Below are 16854 nucleotides of genomic sequence, written 5' to 3'. Positions count from 1 at the left end.
TTAATCAGAGGGTCCAATCTTTCCCAGATGCATTTACTGCTGGAGGCATGTTCATTTCTGACTTCCCTTACACTAAACTATAAAGTTCTTAGAAGATAATACAAGGAAAATACCTTTTGGACTTCAGATTAGAAAAAAAAATTCTTAAATAAAAATACAAAAATGTTTTTAAAAAACTACAAAAGATATTTTTGGTCAGGTGAAAAAACTTAAATATGAATTGTATATAATAGTATCAATTATAAATATCCCAAGTGTGATAAAGACTTTGTGGTCCTAAAGAAAAACAGCCTTGTCCTTGGAAATGTGGGAGTTAGGGAAAGTCTTTCTGATTAAGTGAAATATGAGTAGGCATTGCTGGATTGAGGCTGGAGGAGGTTTCTGCCTCCTCCCTAGTGCAACTTGGCTTCACCAGAATGTAACTCCCGGTGCCAGGAAAGCCCCTCTTCAACCCTTTCACACATGGACCTATCTTTAGATGGAGTTGGGAGTTAGGGGAAAATGCTGCTGGCTAGAGCGAAGCAAAAGAGATTCAGAAGCAATCATGAAACCTGGGGGGGAAAGAAAGATCCAAGACAGCCGAACAATGTTCCCAAAAGCTTTCATTCTCAAGACTGTGGGACCCGAATTTCAAAAAAAGATGCCCTTCTCCAAAAGCCTACCCTAAGAAGTCTGAGCATTTAAGGCAAACTCACCGATTTAGTGTTTCCATCCCCAGGGATATCTGTAACAAAGGAAATACCGTTTTCTTTTTAAGATTTCATTTTTATTTTTTTTAGAGAGAGGGGAAGGGAGAAGGAGACGAAGAGAAACATGGATCAGTTGCCTCTCACAGGCCCACAACTGAGGAGGACCTGGCCTGCAACCCAGGCACATGCCCTGACCTGTAATAGAACCAGCAACCCTTTAGTTCTCAGGCCGGCGCTCAATCCACTGAGCCACAGCAGCCAGGGCACAAAGGAAATACTGTTAAATGTGAATGGTCTGTTTTCTTCTTTCCATCTTTCCTTCCTTACTCAGTTATAGAATTTGTATCTCTAACATCACACCGATTACAGCCTACCATGTTTATCTTTAAGACAGAAGTGTTTGTTTGTATCAGTATTCTCCAACATCCAACACAGGAGCCACTAGCTACATGTGGCTCTTAAGCACTTGAAATGCCGCTAGTCCCAAATGAGGAATGCTGTCACTTTAAGTACACTCCGTATTTTGAAGACTTACTGTGAAAAAGAACACAGCCCTGACTGGTGCAGCTCAGTGTGTTGTTCTGCGAGCCAAAAGGTCCTGGTCCCAGTCCACTGTTAGGATGTGTTGCAGCCCCTGAATTACAAGAGAGAGCTCAGTATCTCTCTGATAACACCCCTTTGACACTTAAATATCGCCAGCTGATTACAGTAATTTGCACCCTAAAGAGTTCCAACTAATACAGAGGCGGGCAAAAGGAGGTTTATAGTTTTAATCCAATAAATACAAGAATAAACTGTTTCTAGTACAACTGCAAACATACTTTTGCCACCCCTGTATATTTAGTTTACTTAGAGCCCATATGGGAAGGAGAAAAGTAAATGGAGTACCATAGAAACTTTAATAAAATTTTACCAGATTAAAAAGTGAGCACGTACAAAATCACTGCAGTCCTGACCTTGCTGTTTTCACAACATAATGAGCAATGTTAACTGATTAATTTCATTCTCATTCATTGTTTATGAATTAGAAGGTTGTGTCCTATCTCTTTTCTGTCTCCCAGGCATTAGAGTTGTCGATGGAAAAATGTCCTCTTCCACCAGCTAAAACTTTGATGGGCTTCGCTGCTATTAGATAAGATGCAGATTCCTCTCTGGCTCCAGGGATGGCAAGTGCTGATCTTTCTGGGGATGCAGCTCAGCTGGTACTTCTAAGCTATGTTACTGAGACAAGCTGATACTTCTCTGATGGCCGATAGGTGTGTTGATCTAAGGGATGCTTCAGCACCAAGTATGAAATTTTGTCTCTTGCTGGTGGAAAATACATTGGTCCAACCACTATGAAGGTCAACTTGGCAATATCCATCATACAGATGCATACACCCTCTAGCACAGAAATTCCAGTTTTAAGAATATACCTTACATATATACTTGCATGTGTGAGAAATGAAAATATGTAAGACAATAGTTGCAACATTATACAAACAAAAGATTGGAAATCCAAAAGTCCATCCATAGTAGACTAACTAAATAAACATACATTCAAAACAGGGAATATTATGCAGCTATAAAAAAGAATAAGCTGGCAATTTACCTACTGATGTGGAATGACCTTGGCATATGGTTAAGTAAAAAAGGAATGTGCAGATGCACTTGTATAGGAGGTTGTCATTTATGCTTAAAAAGAAAAACCGTATATCTGTATTCTCTAGGATATAAATAGAAAATTCTCTGGAGGGATACACAAAAAAAGTTTTAGTTATAAAAAATGGTCACCTTTAGGTAGAATTTGATGGTGGGAATGGAGGTCTGTGCTTTTTGAACTTTGTGCCACGTGAAAGTTTTCCCCATTAAAAAAATAAAATTTTAATTTAAAACATGTGAGGTGGTGACAGTTTACACAGTAGTTCCCAAATGCTGACCTGTAAATCAGTGAAGGCCCATGAGTAATTATTTATTAATTCACCACAAAATCAGAAAAAGATAATAATGTGTGAATTTTCCATATTGCTCAATGTAATTGGAAGAACCATCCTTTATTCTTGATTAAGTGCTTTGTATAGAGGTGTTGGTAGATAATAATTATCAGTGTAGTGCTCATATAGAAAATGGGCAAAACGAGAAGTTGGTATCGTATCAATAACTCAGATTTAGAGCCCTGAAATTTAAAAGCATAGAATCACTGATTTAGACTTGGCTTTTGTTCTCACGTGGGATAATCTGTTTTTACACGTTATTTCTGAAGGCATTCCTCCTGTGTATCTCATGGTGCCGAGTAAGTGAAGAATTATAGCTGAAGGCTTTTCCACATTCATTACATTCGTAAGGTTTCTCTCCAGTGTGATGTCTCTGATGTTTCTTAAAGGATGAGTCATGCCTATAGGCTTTTCCACAGCGGTTGCACTCATATGCTTTCACTCCTGTGTGAACAGTTTTATGATTGCTGAGGTGGATCCTCTGCCTAAAGGCTTTCCCACATTCTTTACATGTGTAGGGTCTCTCCCCAGTATGGATCCTCTGGTGATGTGTCAGATATGCTCTATGACTAAAGGTTTTACAACAGGCAGTGCACGCGTAGGGCTTCTCCCCAGTATGAATTCTTACATGTTCGCTAAGGTGTCGAATCTGTCGAAAGGTCTTCCCACACTCATTGCATGTAAAGGGTTTCTCTCCAGAATGAGTTCGCAAATGTTGGATCAAACTAATGTTCTGGCTGAAAGCTTTCTGACATTTATCACATGCATAGGGTTTCTCCCCGGTGTGAGTTCGGTGATGCTGGTTGAGAGAGGAGCGGTGTCTGAAAGCTTTGCCACATTCTTCACATTCGAAGGGTTTCTCACCGGTGTGGATTCTCTGGTGGGTGTTAAGAGATGCGCTTTGACTGAAGGCCCTGCCACATTCCTTACATCGGAAAGGCTTCTCACCGGTATGAATTCTCATGTGTTCCGTAAGATGAATGGGTTGCTTGAAGATTTTTTCACATATGTTACATTCATAGGTTTTTGTTCTTATATAACTCGTTGGATGGTTAATCAGATTTAATTTGTATTTGTTCCTCTTTCGAAGTGTGTCATATTTATGGTAACTCTGTTCTATAATAACATTTGAACTCACAATATTTTCCCCAAATTTGTTAGTTTCCTGGCCTCTCTTCTTGCGGGTCAAGATGGCTTGTCTTACATTTCTTCCCTGGGCGTCCTGATGCCTTTCTAACTCATCCTTGTAGCTGGAGACTTTTCTCAACGTGGAATCAATGGCATCACCCCTCATGAACCTTTCCGTCATGATGCCTTGATATGACTGTTCCTGTAAAATATCAGTCTTTGCAGTTGACATACTGGTTTCTGTTTTACTCTTCAAGTCTGAAAGAAATGGAAAAAATGCAAATAATTCATATTCTTTGTGCTTTGGAGTCAATTACTGTAGTGTGTATGGGATAGAGATTAGATAGCAACACATATGAAGTACATGAGACTTTAATTATATTTAAATATGGTTATGCATCCTGGAGAGGTAATGGGAAATGAAATTAAGAGACAGTAAGCAGCCCGGCCGGGTGGCTCAGTTGGTTGGAGCATCGTACCGCACACCAAAAGTCTGCGGGGTTGACTCCCGGTGAGGGCACATTCCTAGGTTGCAGGCGTGTACAGGAGGCAGCCAACTGATGTTTCTCTCTCGGAGAACATAATTTTAACAAACATACCATCTACAATGGCAACAAAATATAGGGTCTTCTAGAAGAATCTGATAAAAGAGATAGAATATGCACAATGGGGAAAATCCTAAAACTTCACTGAAAAAAATTAGGTTGAAAGAGTATGGTTTTGTGAACCAGTGTCACTCCAATAAATTAAAATATAAATTAAAAAAAACTAAATTCTAAGAAAAAATAAAAAATAGGAAATATTAATAAACAAAGCAATATACTATGTTCCTGGGTAGTAGAACTCAATATCATAATACTAATCCCCCCAAATTAATCTAGAAATTCAATTCTATTCCATCAAAATACTGCCAGAGTATTTGTGAGTGTGTGTGAGGCACGCTACATAATTTTGATGCGTTTTATATATTTACATCTAAATACAGATATCTAAATATAGTTATATTTATATTGTCAACATATATGTGTAACTCTAAATACAGATATCTAAATATATATTTATATACCAAAATATATATGTAAATCTAAATGCAGATATCTAAATATATATATTTACATATCAAAATGTATGTGTATATCTAAATATATATATTTACATATCAATATATATCTAAATATAGATATCTAAATATATAGATATACTTATATATCAAAATATATCTATATTTATGTATGAATATAGGTATCTAAATATGTAGATATATTCATATATTGAACTATATCTATATTTATAGATATATTTCATGCACTCATTATATAATTTGTATGGAAAAGCATGAAGCTAAGAAAAGACAGGACAATTTTAAAGAACAAGGTGGGAGAACTACCTCTACCAGATATAAAGTTTCACTATGAAATACGGTAATTAAGACAGCCTGAGAGCCCAGAAATAGACCCAAGCATTATAAACTTGACAGGTGGCAGAGTGCCATTAACTATTAATAAATAACTATTAATAACTATAACAAACTATAAATGATTCCTAGACTGATTATCCATGTGGAAAATATTAAACTAGATATTCATTTCACACTATATATAAAATAAATTCCAAGTGAGTTGAACCTAGATATGAAAAGCAAAATTTTTTAAAATACAGGGTAATATATATCTTTTCTATGAATCAATTAAAAAAGAAAAACAATAACAAAACAATTGGGAAAGGACATATATAAGAAGTTAACAGAAGAGGAATCCTGGGTGGTCAATAAACATGAAAAATATGTTCCCTCTCACTAGTAATCAGAGAAATGAAAGAAATAATATACCATATTCACCCACTGAATTTACAAAAATTTTTAAGTCGTCAATGCCAAATGTTGACAAAGATGCTGATGTGAGTACAAATGGGTGCAACTGAGAGCCATTTGGTAATACCCACAAAAGGAAGAAGCATATACTCCACGACCCAACAATTTGATTCTACCCATTATCTCAGAGAAACACTTGCATCGGTACACAAGAGAATATATACATGAAGATTTACTGTAGCGTCTCTGTAACCCCAAATTTAGAAACAGTGTAAAGTCTGTCAATGGGAAAATGGATAAATAAATTGTGATTCACTAATTCAATGGAAATGAGTAAACATGGACAATTACAAACAGTGCTGAATGAGAAAACTAAGTGGAAGAAGAACATGCAAAACAGTGCAGTATATTGTATAGGGATATATACACGTAGGAAAAGCACAAAGACACATGGGAATATTAATATTTAAACTCAGAAGACTTGGTTACCTGAAAAGGTAGAAGGGGAAAAACAAGGCTTCAACTCTGTTTTAGCTCTTAATTGAGGTGGAGGCTACACAGAAACTTGTTATAATGCTCTTTATGCCTTTCTGAACATGAAAAATATTTTATAATGTGACAAAGTTTAAGGAGATTGTTGAAGACCACTGAATTTGAGAATGAATCCTGTGTTAATTTCTCTTACAGAAGTTGTCATAAAGTAGTTGCTACAAAAGTTAAGATAGGTGAGTTAAAAAGAATGAGAATCAAAGCTGGGATTATAAAATGAAAGGTGGCTCTGGCTGGTAGCACAGTTGGTTAGAGTGGTGCCATTCTGATACGCCAAGATTGTGGGTTTGATCCCCAGTCAGGGCACATGCAAGAAAACCAATGAATGCATAAATAGGCGGAACAACAAATCAATGTTTCTCTCTCTCTCTCTTCCCCCTGCCTTCTCTCTCTCTAAAATCAATAAATAAAAAATGTTTAAATAAAGTAAAATGAAAGGTGGTGAAAGTGGAAATAGAAAATTAAAGATTTGTAGAATGCAGTGAGAGTCTTAAACAGAAACCTGTTTTTTGTGAGGAGAGACCACATACATACATTTGAATGAACAGAGAAAGGAACTTTCCATTGGCAGACTTCAGGATACTGAAGAAAGAGGGAAAATCAAGTTTAATCTTAATGAGGACAAGACGTCTCTTCCTTCTAGAGTGACTTTTGCAAGGTCAAGTGAAGGAAAGGAGGTGCAGAGAGAGGGGTGAAATCGGGTTTAGTACATGCCCTGTCCAGGGGCCTCAGCGTAAGAAGACTTCGGGCTCACCTGAACTACGATGTCCTGGGCCTTCTTTCTCTGTTATCCATGGCTCTTCTCCTTTTTCCAACTTGGAAATCACCCTAGGTTTGGAAAGTTCATATCCAGCTTATGAAGTAAAAAAAAAAAAAAGAGTATGAATGTTTGTGTTGAGGTCTAAGAACCATCCCCAGAATTTATTTCCAGCCCCAGGATCTCTGAAAAAGGAAAGGAACACTGCAGCATGACTTTGTATTAGCTCTAAAAGTAAAGGAAGGAGAATCAGATGTGCCCTGGCCTGACACCCAAAGACTGAGACATCCCTAACACAAAACCCAAGGCCAAGATCCAGGGAATCCATGACATCTAATAATTTAGAAATAATGACTCTTCTGTAATAGGCAGGTTTCTGGATAAGTGTTTGGCCCATCCTTACCCACGGAGACCAGGTTCCCGTAGTTCTCCAGCATCACCTCCCGGTAGAGGCTCCGGTGAGCAGGGGTCAGTTGGCCCCACTCCTCCTGGCTGAAGTTCACAGATATGTCCTTGAAGGTCAACTGTTCCTAGAATATCAAATACATTGCTTTTCAACCACAAACTCCTCCGTTAAGGCCCACGGAGTTCTGAGAGTATTCTACATTCTGAGAGATTCTAAACTACTTTTCCTGGGAGCCACCTCTGGATCTGTTTGGAGAGTCTCTGGAGATCACCATAAATAATTAAATACACAGAGGGCAGATGGCCATATGTGCCTTAGAAGAAATTAAGCAGGATAAGGGGAGTAAGGAGAGCACAGTGAGGGAATGGATGATCTTCTATATAGGGTGGTAGGAGAGGGCCTCTCTGAAAGGGTGACATTTGACCAGAGATCTGAAGTCAGGGAGGAAGAGTTTTGTGGAAATCTCAGGGAAGAGTATTCTAGGCAAGCACAAAGGAACTAAGGTGAGATTGTCATTTGCTTGTCCGAGGAACAGGAGAGTGAACAGCATCACTGGAGGCAGATTAGTAAAGGGGCAAGTGGAAGAAGATGAGATCAGAGAGGCCCAGGGAGCAGAGGGAGACAGATGATTTTAGTACTTATTGCCACAAAGGCCAGCACATTCCTGCTGAGCTTAAATTCTGAGGCCCTGCTGGAGTTAAATGCAAAGATGAATAAAAGCGTCTGGAACTGTAGTCCTAGTTCCCCCTTCCTAGCTCAACTACTGAGGAGATAAAAAAAAGATCAGCCCCTCTGCAGTGGTGTCGTGGGGCACTGGGAGCTGGGGTAATCAGAAGTGAGCTATATCAAAGCCAGAGCTCAGCCAGAGCTTTAGGAGGAATATGAATAATCAGTCCTCCACATTAACCACCATGGGGAAGGGCCTAGAGTCTCTGGAAAATAAACAGAATGAAACAAACTACATATACAAGGTGTGTCCGGAAAAAGTCCAGCCATTGTTAGTATAATGAGAAGGGTTTGTGCAAAATCAATGTAACCTAGTAGCCAATGAGAGTGGACTGGAATACGCATGTGTGAACAATGATGACTTCACTGTACTAGTCAGTGGGGGCAGTAGATGCCATTGAGTGAGACTGTGACTGTGTGGCCATCGTATTCAAAATGACTAAGTGAGTACAGAAACAAATCTGCGTCAAAATTTGGGTTAAGCTTGAACATTCCTCTACGGACACTATTTGGATGATTCAGAAGGCCACAGCTATGGGCACCTGGTGACTGACAGCTTCACCACAACACTCCCACTCATGCATCATGTCTCATGTAGAGTTTTTTGGCAAAAAACATCAAATCACCCAAGTGACTCAACTACCCTACAGCCCAGATTTGGTGCCCTGAAACGTCTGGCTTTTCCCAAAGCTAAAATCACCTTTGAAAGGGAAGGGATATCAGACTGTTGATGAAATTCAGGAAAATACAATGGGGCAGCTGATGGCAACTGGGAGAACTGTGTGAGGTCCCAAGGTGCCTACTTTGAAGGGGACTTAGGCATCATTGTCCTATGTACAATGTTTCTTGTATCTTTTTCAGTAAATGTGTCTATTTTTCATATTACGTGGCTGGATACTTTCTGGACAGGCCTCATACGCTCGTTTAATCTTCCACTGTTCTTTTATATACAGTATCTAGCCTACAATAAAAAATTATTAGACATGTAAATAAAGAGGGCAATCTGACCTATAATTAAGAAAATAAAAATCATTATTAGCACACCCATAGGTGACCAAGTCCTTGAAATGAGCAGAGAAGAAAATTACAGCAATTATTAAAATATGTTAAAGAATATACAATAAAATATAGAAGATGTGAAAACTTGGTGGTAATTGAGGGCAGAGACAGAAATGCTAAAAAAAAGAACTAAATGAAAATTCTACACCTGAAAAATATAGTATCTAAAAAATCCATTGGATGGACTTAATAGTGCACTGGACCCTGATAAAAACGAGATCAGTGAAACTTAAGCCAGGTAAATAGATGTTATTAAAACTGAAACACCAAGAGAAAAAAACCTGGATAATATCCAGTGGTTTAATATATACGTAACTAGAATCTTAGGAGGAAATAAGAGAATGGGCAAAAATAATATTTGAAGAAATAAACGCTAAAAAATTTCCAGATTAACCCACAGATCCAAGATGCTTAGCAAGCCCCAGATGGAACAAATTCAAAGAAAGCCATGCCTATGCACTCCATAGTAAAAGTGCTGAAGAGCAAAGTTAAAAGGAAAGATTGTAAAAGTAGCCAAAGGAGGGAGGGAGGGAGGGAGGACGGGAGAGAGGGAGGGAAGGAAGGAAGGAAGGAAGGAAGGAAGGAAGGAAGGAAGGAAGAAGGGAGGGAAAGTTGGCATTTAAAAAAAAGCAGAAAGATACTCCAGATACATGCAAATGATGAGAATAACAGCTGACTTCTCATCTCAAACAATATAAGCTAAAAGATCATGGAACATCTTTAAAGTGCTTAAAAGAAAGAACAGTCAATCTAGAATTCTGTGTCCAGCAAAAGATTCTCATATAGAAAGACAATATAAAGACACTTTTAGATCAACAAAAGAAAGCTGTGAGAATTCGTCATCAGGACACTCACATTACAAGATATGCTACTTTCTTTAGGCTGAAGAGAAATGATGTCAGGAACTCAGAACTAAAGGAAGGAATTAAGAGTGCCAGAACTGGTAAATATAGGGGCACATATGAATGACTCATTTTCTTTTCCTTTTCTTAATTTTTTTATGATACAATTTATTGTTAAAGGCAAAAATAAGAACAATGTATTGTGGGGTGTATAACATATAAAGTGAAATGTATTCTGATAATACGCAAAGAGTGGGAAAGAGTAAGTGGAAATACAAGATTTTCATATTATATGTGGAGTAGTATAATATTAATTCAAAGCAACTGTGCTATGTTAAAAGTGGACATTGTAATGACTAGGGCAACCACTAAAAACAAACCAAAGAAGTATAGTTTAAAAGTCATTAGGGGCATAAAATGGAATACTAAAAACTATTTAATTCAAAAGAAGGCAGGAGAAGCGAAACAAAGAATGGATGGGACAAACAGCAAACAAGGAACAAGACTGTTCACTCAAATCCCACCACATCCACGATCACGTTAACTGTAAAGGGACCAGCCAAGCAAGACCCAGCTATATTTAAGAAGGTCACACTTTAAATATAAAGACAAAGATAGGCGAAAAGTAAAAGAATGGGAAAGGTTATACCATGCAAAAAAATAAAACACTAGAGCAGCAATATTAAATCAAAGTGGACTTCAGGAAGAGGAATACTACTAGGCATAAAGAGATTTCATAATGATAAGTTCATCATGAAGACAACAATCTCGTATTTATGCATCTGAAAACAGAACTCAAAATAAAGCAGAATTGACAGAACTAAAGGGAGATACAGACAAAATCAAAATAATCAGAGATTTTGACATTCTTCTCTCAGTAACTGATACAATTAGACAAAAATTCATCAAGGATATAGCTTTGAACAACTATTAACCAACTTAACCCAACTGACATTTATAGAACATTACAGAATATACATTCTTTAAAATTAATTTTTATTTTGAGGGAATTTTACATGATTTTACATATAAATCTAGTTTGAGATAGGTTCACATAGAGGTATAAGAAGTAAGCGAGGACCCTCTGTACTCTCTACTGGGGGCAAAGCAGAGCTGTGACTGGGGGTGCGGGGGAACTTTCTGCGACAGTGGAAATACTCTCTATATTGATTTGATTAGATGGTGTATACATACTTCAAAATACAAGTATGTACTTTCTTAAGTGTTTTACTCTATGTTTTTTAAAATGTAATCTTTTCCCAGGACTAAGAATCCCACCCGTGTTTGATAAATGTCAGGAAGTGAGGAATTCTAGAAAAGTGGAATGCAGAGATAACTCTTTAAATAATTAGATTATTACTTCTTCCATATTTCTCTAAGTAACTCTGGAGTTCATTTCAATCCTAGAAAGTATAGTATCTGAATTAGCTGAGGAAACTGGGATTGTAAACAGCTGAAAAATGTTGGGACAGATCACCAAGCTAGTAAATTCAAGAGATAAGTTCAAATCCGGTACCATCTAATTTCAGAACTCAAGTTCTTCTTACCTAAAACTCTTCTATTCTCGAAAAACGTTTCCTCTTTAATAGTCTCTTTTTCCGTTGATTCCACAATTTTCCTTCTGTCTCACCTACCCTTCCACCAGGCAGTGAGGACACCCATTTCCGACACCCAGCTGTGCCTGCCCAGGCTACCTGGTGCGCCCTGCGTCTGACCGTTTCTTCTCTTCCCACTTTTTTGGCTGCAGTTTGACCTCTGCTCCCAATACTCTACGGGTCACCTCATGAAGTTCACAAGTTATGTGTACATCACTAAGAATGTCAGAACTTCCTTCTCATTTACAAAGTTTGTTTTTCAGTATGAAATACTAAAAAAAAATAATAATAAGGCTTCTCTTAGATCCCAAGTAGTATCTGTTGGTTTTTAGAGGCTAGAATAATATCGTTCATTTTGCTTTCTTTACAGAAATGAGAACAATGTTAGATCTAGATATTGGTTAGTAACAAGAGTTCCATGAAGGAAGGTATAACTTATCCTATGAGCAGATAAATTGCTACCACTATGGCCCCGTTTTCTGCACAATGTACCTTGAGCTCCCTAGGTTGGGTCTGTTAGCCTCAACAACCTCCCACTCCAAAAATGTGGCGGCAAGGTGTAGCTTTAAAAACGAAGAAGCAGCTCTAGGTGGTGTGGCTCAGTGGACTGAGCGCCAGCCTGCAAACCAAAGGTTCGATTCCCAGTCAGGCCACATGCCTGGGTTGCAGGCCAGGTCCGCAGTAGGAGGCGCACAAGAGACAATAACACATTGATGTTTCTCTCCCTCTTTCTCCCTCCCTTCCCCTCTCTCTATAAATAAAATCTTTAAAAAACAAACAAACAAACAAAGAAGCATGTCAAAAAAAATTGGAAGAAACTCCAACCCACCTGGGATTCTGCTGTCTGGGCCCCAGACATGCCCTCATCCTTCGAATATTCTCCCTGGGTCTCATCAGCATCCTGAGGTAGCAGAGCTGGGGAGGGAAAAGAGCCATGAGGTTTGCATCTCCCCAAGCTCCTCAAATTGAAACGCTGCCTGCAGACCTGCTGCACATGGCTCCCCTCTCAGTACAGTCACAAAGAGGGACATGCAGAAGGACTCAGGCGCAGACCGGAGCCTCCTCAATGAGGAGGCCTGCAGAGCACTGTTGTGGGGATTAGTGTTTCCCATGGTTGGTCCCAATGCACAGATCTTCCTACACACTCCTTTGACAAAAGGTGTCCTACAAGAAAAAGTCCAGCCATTTCCCACGGACTTCGAGACACTCTACAGTCTACCTGAACCACCTTTGTCCAGCACAGGTCTCCTCTGATCACCATCCTTAAGGTGGACACGAACATTGACTCCAGTTAGACTACAATAGTCTTCGTTCTCTGAACCTGCTGCAAAAAACTTGGACATCTTTCAAGGCCCAATTCAATGCTACCTGCTTTGTGAAAATTTCTCAGATAAGTACAATTGGAAAAATGTTCCCCATGTCTTGTCTTCCAAAAGAACTTTACCATAGCATCTTCCTAGGTTACCTTCTATTATTTTGATCTGGGGATGTGTCGGTCTCCACCAATTAATAATCAGCATTAGAGATCGGTATTCATTTTTCTATCTCTCAGGATGCTTGGTAAAGTTCCTGCCTGAAACAGCTAGGATACAAAAAACATTTGGCTGAACCTAAAGTGTTAAAGGTATGAACATGAAACACAAGAATTCCTCTATCCATCTATCTATCCTGACCAGATCACTAAATAACGTGTAATCTTGGACACTTCCCCACTGAACCCATGTATTGTAAGGTAAAGTGAGAGTAATCAAGCATGTCACTCCTTCCTCTTAGCAGAAGATGAAATGAAACACTGATACTGGTTTGGGGCTAAAATGACTGAAACCTGTGGAGGAAAACCACTGGAGGGTTTAAGGGTGCAAAAGGCTTTGATGTGGCTGTCACATGTCCATGAATCACATTTACACACTCCAGAGCCGCTGATGGGGAACATCTTACGTTGAGTGTAGTATCTGAGGACAGGAGACGGGAGCAGCATGGGGCAGCACAGAGCACAGGTCAGCAAGGAGCCTGTGCCTGGAGCAGAGTATTAAGTGCCGCCTCCTTGGGAGGCAGCCATTTGAGTAGGTTTGGGTGCACACCTCCCCAATCTTCAAGGGCAGCAAAAAGGCAGGAGAGGAGGGATCCAGAAGCACCGATCATACAGCCAGGATTCCAGAACTCTCCTAGCTATCCCCTTCCCAAAAGCCACAAGCATGAACCCCAGAGACCTGCTTTCCCCCAATTTTCTCCCCAAGGGACCAGAACAATGAAGCGTGCCTATTTTTCACACAAAAATGAGATTTCCACTTTCTCCTTCCACCCCACCTCCATCAGTCTGTTCTCACCTTCTCCTTCAAACATCTTAGTCACGTCCTCCCACAGGGGCGCCCCCTCCTTGGCCTTCTTTGGATGGTGCAGCTTCACCCAGGCACTGGCCTTGGTGGGCAGGGTGATCAGGAGCTGCTGCAGCATGGTGACGCCTGCCCGACTGGGGTTGTCCGCCTCCGCTGAGGAAACTGCCAGACCTCTGCGGGGAGGCTTCGCAGTTGCGTGGTGCTCCTCTGATCACAGCCTCCCGCCCGCAGGCATGTTCCTGCGGCACCAGAACCTGCGGGCTCCTGCAGGCTGAGGTGACTTTAACAACTCTGAAAACCCGACTCTGCTCTTAAATTAAGTACCACCTCTTTGGGAGGCAGCCGGTTGGGTAGGTTTCAGGGCATGCCTCTGTCTTCTTCTGGCAGAGCACACGGCAGGAAAGGAGAGATCCAGAAGCAACCTCATACAGCTGGAACTCCAGAACGTGCAAAAATGTATTTAAAACTGCAAAAGATCCAAAAACAAAGATTTGACATCAACGTGGTAATAAGTACAACCAATGCTCTTGTTTGCTGCTCTGTCTCCAAGTCCCACACACACACACACAAACGGCCAAAAGTACACAGTCACCCACCGACCCTGCCTCGACCAGGCTGCAAGCATCTTCTGCCTGGAGACAGATCTGAAAGAGGGCAGGCTTTAAAATCAGACAGCCTGGGTTAGAATCCTGACCCTTGCACTTAAAAGCTCTAAGGCACTTCAACTATCCGAGCTTTAGTTTCTTCATCTATAAAATAGGAATAATAATTGTACTTCATAGTGTTGTAATGTTAATTAATGAAGACAATGTCAGGCACACCATAAAACTTTAATAAACATTATTATAAATCTTTTGCTTTAATGCTGTATCATAACATTGTCTTTTTAAGTTATTTTAAAAAACAATGAGCCCTGGCTGGTGTGACTCAGTGGATTGAGCGCTGGCCTGCCATCTGAAGAGTCGCCAGTTCGATTCCAGGTCAGGGCACATACCTGGGTTGCAGGCTGGGTCCCCAGTTGGGGGTGCTCAAGGGGCAACCACACACTGATGTTTTTCTCCCTCTCTTTCTCCCTCCCTTCCCCTCTCTCTAAAAATAAATAAATAAAAATGTTTAAAAACTAGGAATAAAAAACAATGAAATCTCAGTTTAAAGTTCATTTCAAGTATGTCAACTGATGGAATAATCACGTAGCTGTATTTTCTTCACGTGGACAAGCAGTGACAGACACGTCACCACCCACATGGATGCCTAGCACCTGGCAAGTTCTTTTAACCTCTCTGTTAAGATGTATCCTGGTTTCAAAAATGTTAAAACGGAGGGAGAGGAGTATGCCTAAAAATGGAGGAAATATAGTACTTCGAGCATAACGAAGACTACTATAGAACTGTTTGTAATAGGCAATTTGGGAAGGAAAAAACCTCAAATACATCATCTGTCTCATGTGACCCCATGACATCTGAGCAGGTAGGTCTCTGCACAGCAACCAGTCCGGGACATATGCGGCCCCCCAATCAGTCCCATCTCCGTGGAAAGGAGGTTGGCCCAACTTTATGAAGTTTGTGGGGAAGGGAATGTTTTATGAGCCTCTTTTTTCATTGGTGACTGGTGCAGAGAAAGGGGGCTACATCATAACCAACTGAAGCGTGTTGGAAACATTCTGCTTCTTAATATATAAAAAGTAAATGTCTTGTTACCAAAGTGGAGAAATTTGTGAAACGGTTAATGACAGAGAAGCTTCCTTTCGAAGGTACCCCTTCTCCCTGCTCCCAGACCTGCCTCCCTCAGACTTCCAGGCTGACGACCCCAGCAGTGTAGCTTCCTACTCACCAGATCGGCGGCGGACGCTGGTAGGACCAGAGATAGGGGCGTGAGCACTCGTTCTTGAGGCTTTCAGCTCCAGGTGTCTCTTTAGGGGAGGACTGGTAACAGATTGTGTTCCTTTCCAGCCTTCTACAGACCAAAGCCCCACTCAAAACACGCCCAACGTGGCCTCCAGACTAGAAGTGGTTCTTCTCGAAATTCCCGAGCACAGGCAGCCTACGGCGGATTAGTGCCACTCCTGGTGAACCCTAACCCTCCCGCGTGGCCTTTCGCAGCCGCACAACGAGGAGCCGGGCTCGGGGAGCAGCAATGGGAGGGATTCCCTGAACCCGCTTCCCGCAGACCTAGACCAGGATACACCTCGCCGGCTGCGGCTGTAGTGTCTGGGCGGCGGCGACGGCCAGGTCAACCAGCGCGTCGCCTCTTGGGGTGCAACCCGGGGTCTCCTAGCGCCCCGGCTTCAAGACGCTTCCCCGCAGTTGCCTGCGCCACGATGGCCCCAGCCCGCGGCCCAGCGGAGCCCGGGTGCGGCTCACCCACGCGGGCGCGCTCCCCTCCAGCGCAGCACCAGCTAGTCTTCCGGAGGGCTCCGCCCGCCCGCTGCTGGCTCCGCCCACGAGGTCGGCCCAGGAGCCCGCCGGCTCCAGGAATGTGCGGCGCAAATGAAGACCCGGAACCCGGATTCGGTGGAGGGCGCCCCCACCCCCCTCCCCGCGGACCACCCAGACTCTGGGGCAGCCGGCACCCGAGAGGACCTGAGTGTCCTGGTATTGGTTGGGAGCGACCACGTGGACTGACAGCTTTTCCAGTGGGGAAGCCCCTTCTCTGTCATTCATTCATTCATTCATTCATTCACCATCTCCTTAGTGCCCACGATCTGCCAGGCAGTGATTGTTACAGGATCTGAGGATACAACAGTATCATTTATCAAAGCGCAGTCCCTGCTTTCTTGGATCTGAATTCCGGTGAGATTAAATAGATAAATAAATAGAAGAATAGATAATATCCCAGAAGATTATAAGGGCTGTGAGGAAAAGGGAAGCAGAGTGTAGAGTGGGGGATAGAGAACAACTGGAGCTCCTTTCTCTGGTCATTGTGGGCTAGGATATTTATATCAACCCACCTCAGAAAACAATAATATCAAAAAGCCTGGAATATAC

General features: G+C 41.2%; 1 protein-coding gene across 1 annotated transcript; it reads right to left on the bottom strand.

Annotated features, from left to right (window-relative positions):
- Positions 1 to 774: 774 nt before the first annotated feature.
- On the bottom strand, positions 775 to 16257 carry ZFP69 (ZFP69 zinc finger protein). The gene is made up of 6 exons (XM_024554634.3): positions 15701 to 16257; positions 13862 to 14336; positions 12364 to 12449; positions 7310 to 7436; positions 6904 to 7002; positions 775 to 4048 (listed from the first exon to the last, which is right to left on the bottom strand). Exons 2-6 carry the CDS (start codon positions 13986 to 13988, stop codon positions 2913 to 2915), a joined length of 1575 nt encoding a protein of 524 aa, XP_024410402.2. The 5' UTR covers positions 13989 to 14336; positions 15701 to 16257; the 3' UTR covers positions 775 to 2912.
- Between the last annotated feature and the right edge of the window lie 597 nt (positions 16258 to 16854).

This window comes from Desmodus rotundus, chromosome 3, assembly GCF_022682495.2.
Source record: "Desmodus rotundus isolate HL8 chromosome 3, HLdesRot8A.1, whole genome shotgun sequence".
Classification (NCBI taxonomy): Eukaryota; Metazoa; Chordata; class Mammalia; order Chiroptera; family Phyllostomidae; genus Desmodus; species Desmodus rotundus.
Note: the sequence above shows the minus strand (reverse complement) of the source record. Positions and strands in the feature narration are given on the sequence as shown.

Excerpts from the sequence above, each read along its gene's own strand:
- ZFP69 (XM_024554634.3), bottom strand. The coding sequence starts at position 13,988 with ATGCTGCAGCAGCTCCTGATCACCCTGCCCACCAAGGCCAGTGCCTGG. Across the intron at positions 7,437-12,363 it reads CCCAGACAGCAGAATCCCAG|GAACAGTTGACCTTCAAGGA; the intron begins GTGGGTTGGAGT and ends TTGATATTCTAG. Across the intron at positions 4,049-6,903 it reads CCCAGGACATCGTAGTTCAG|ACTTGAAGAGTAAAACAGAA; the intron begins GTGAGCCCGAAG and ends CATTTCTTTCAG.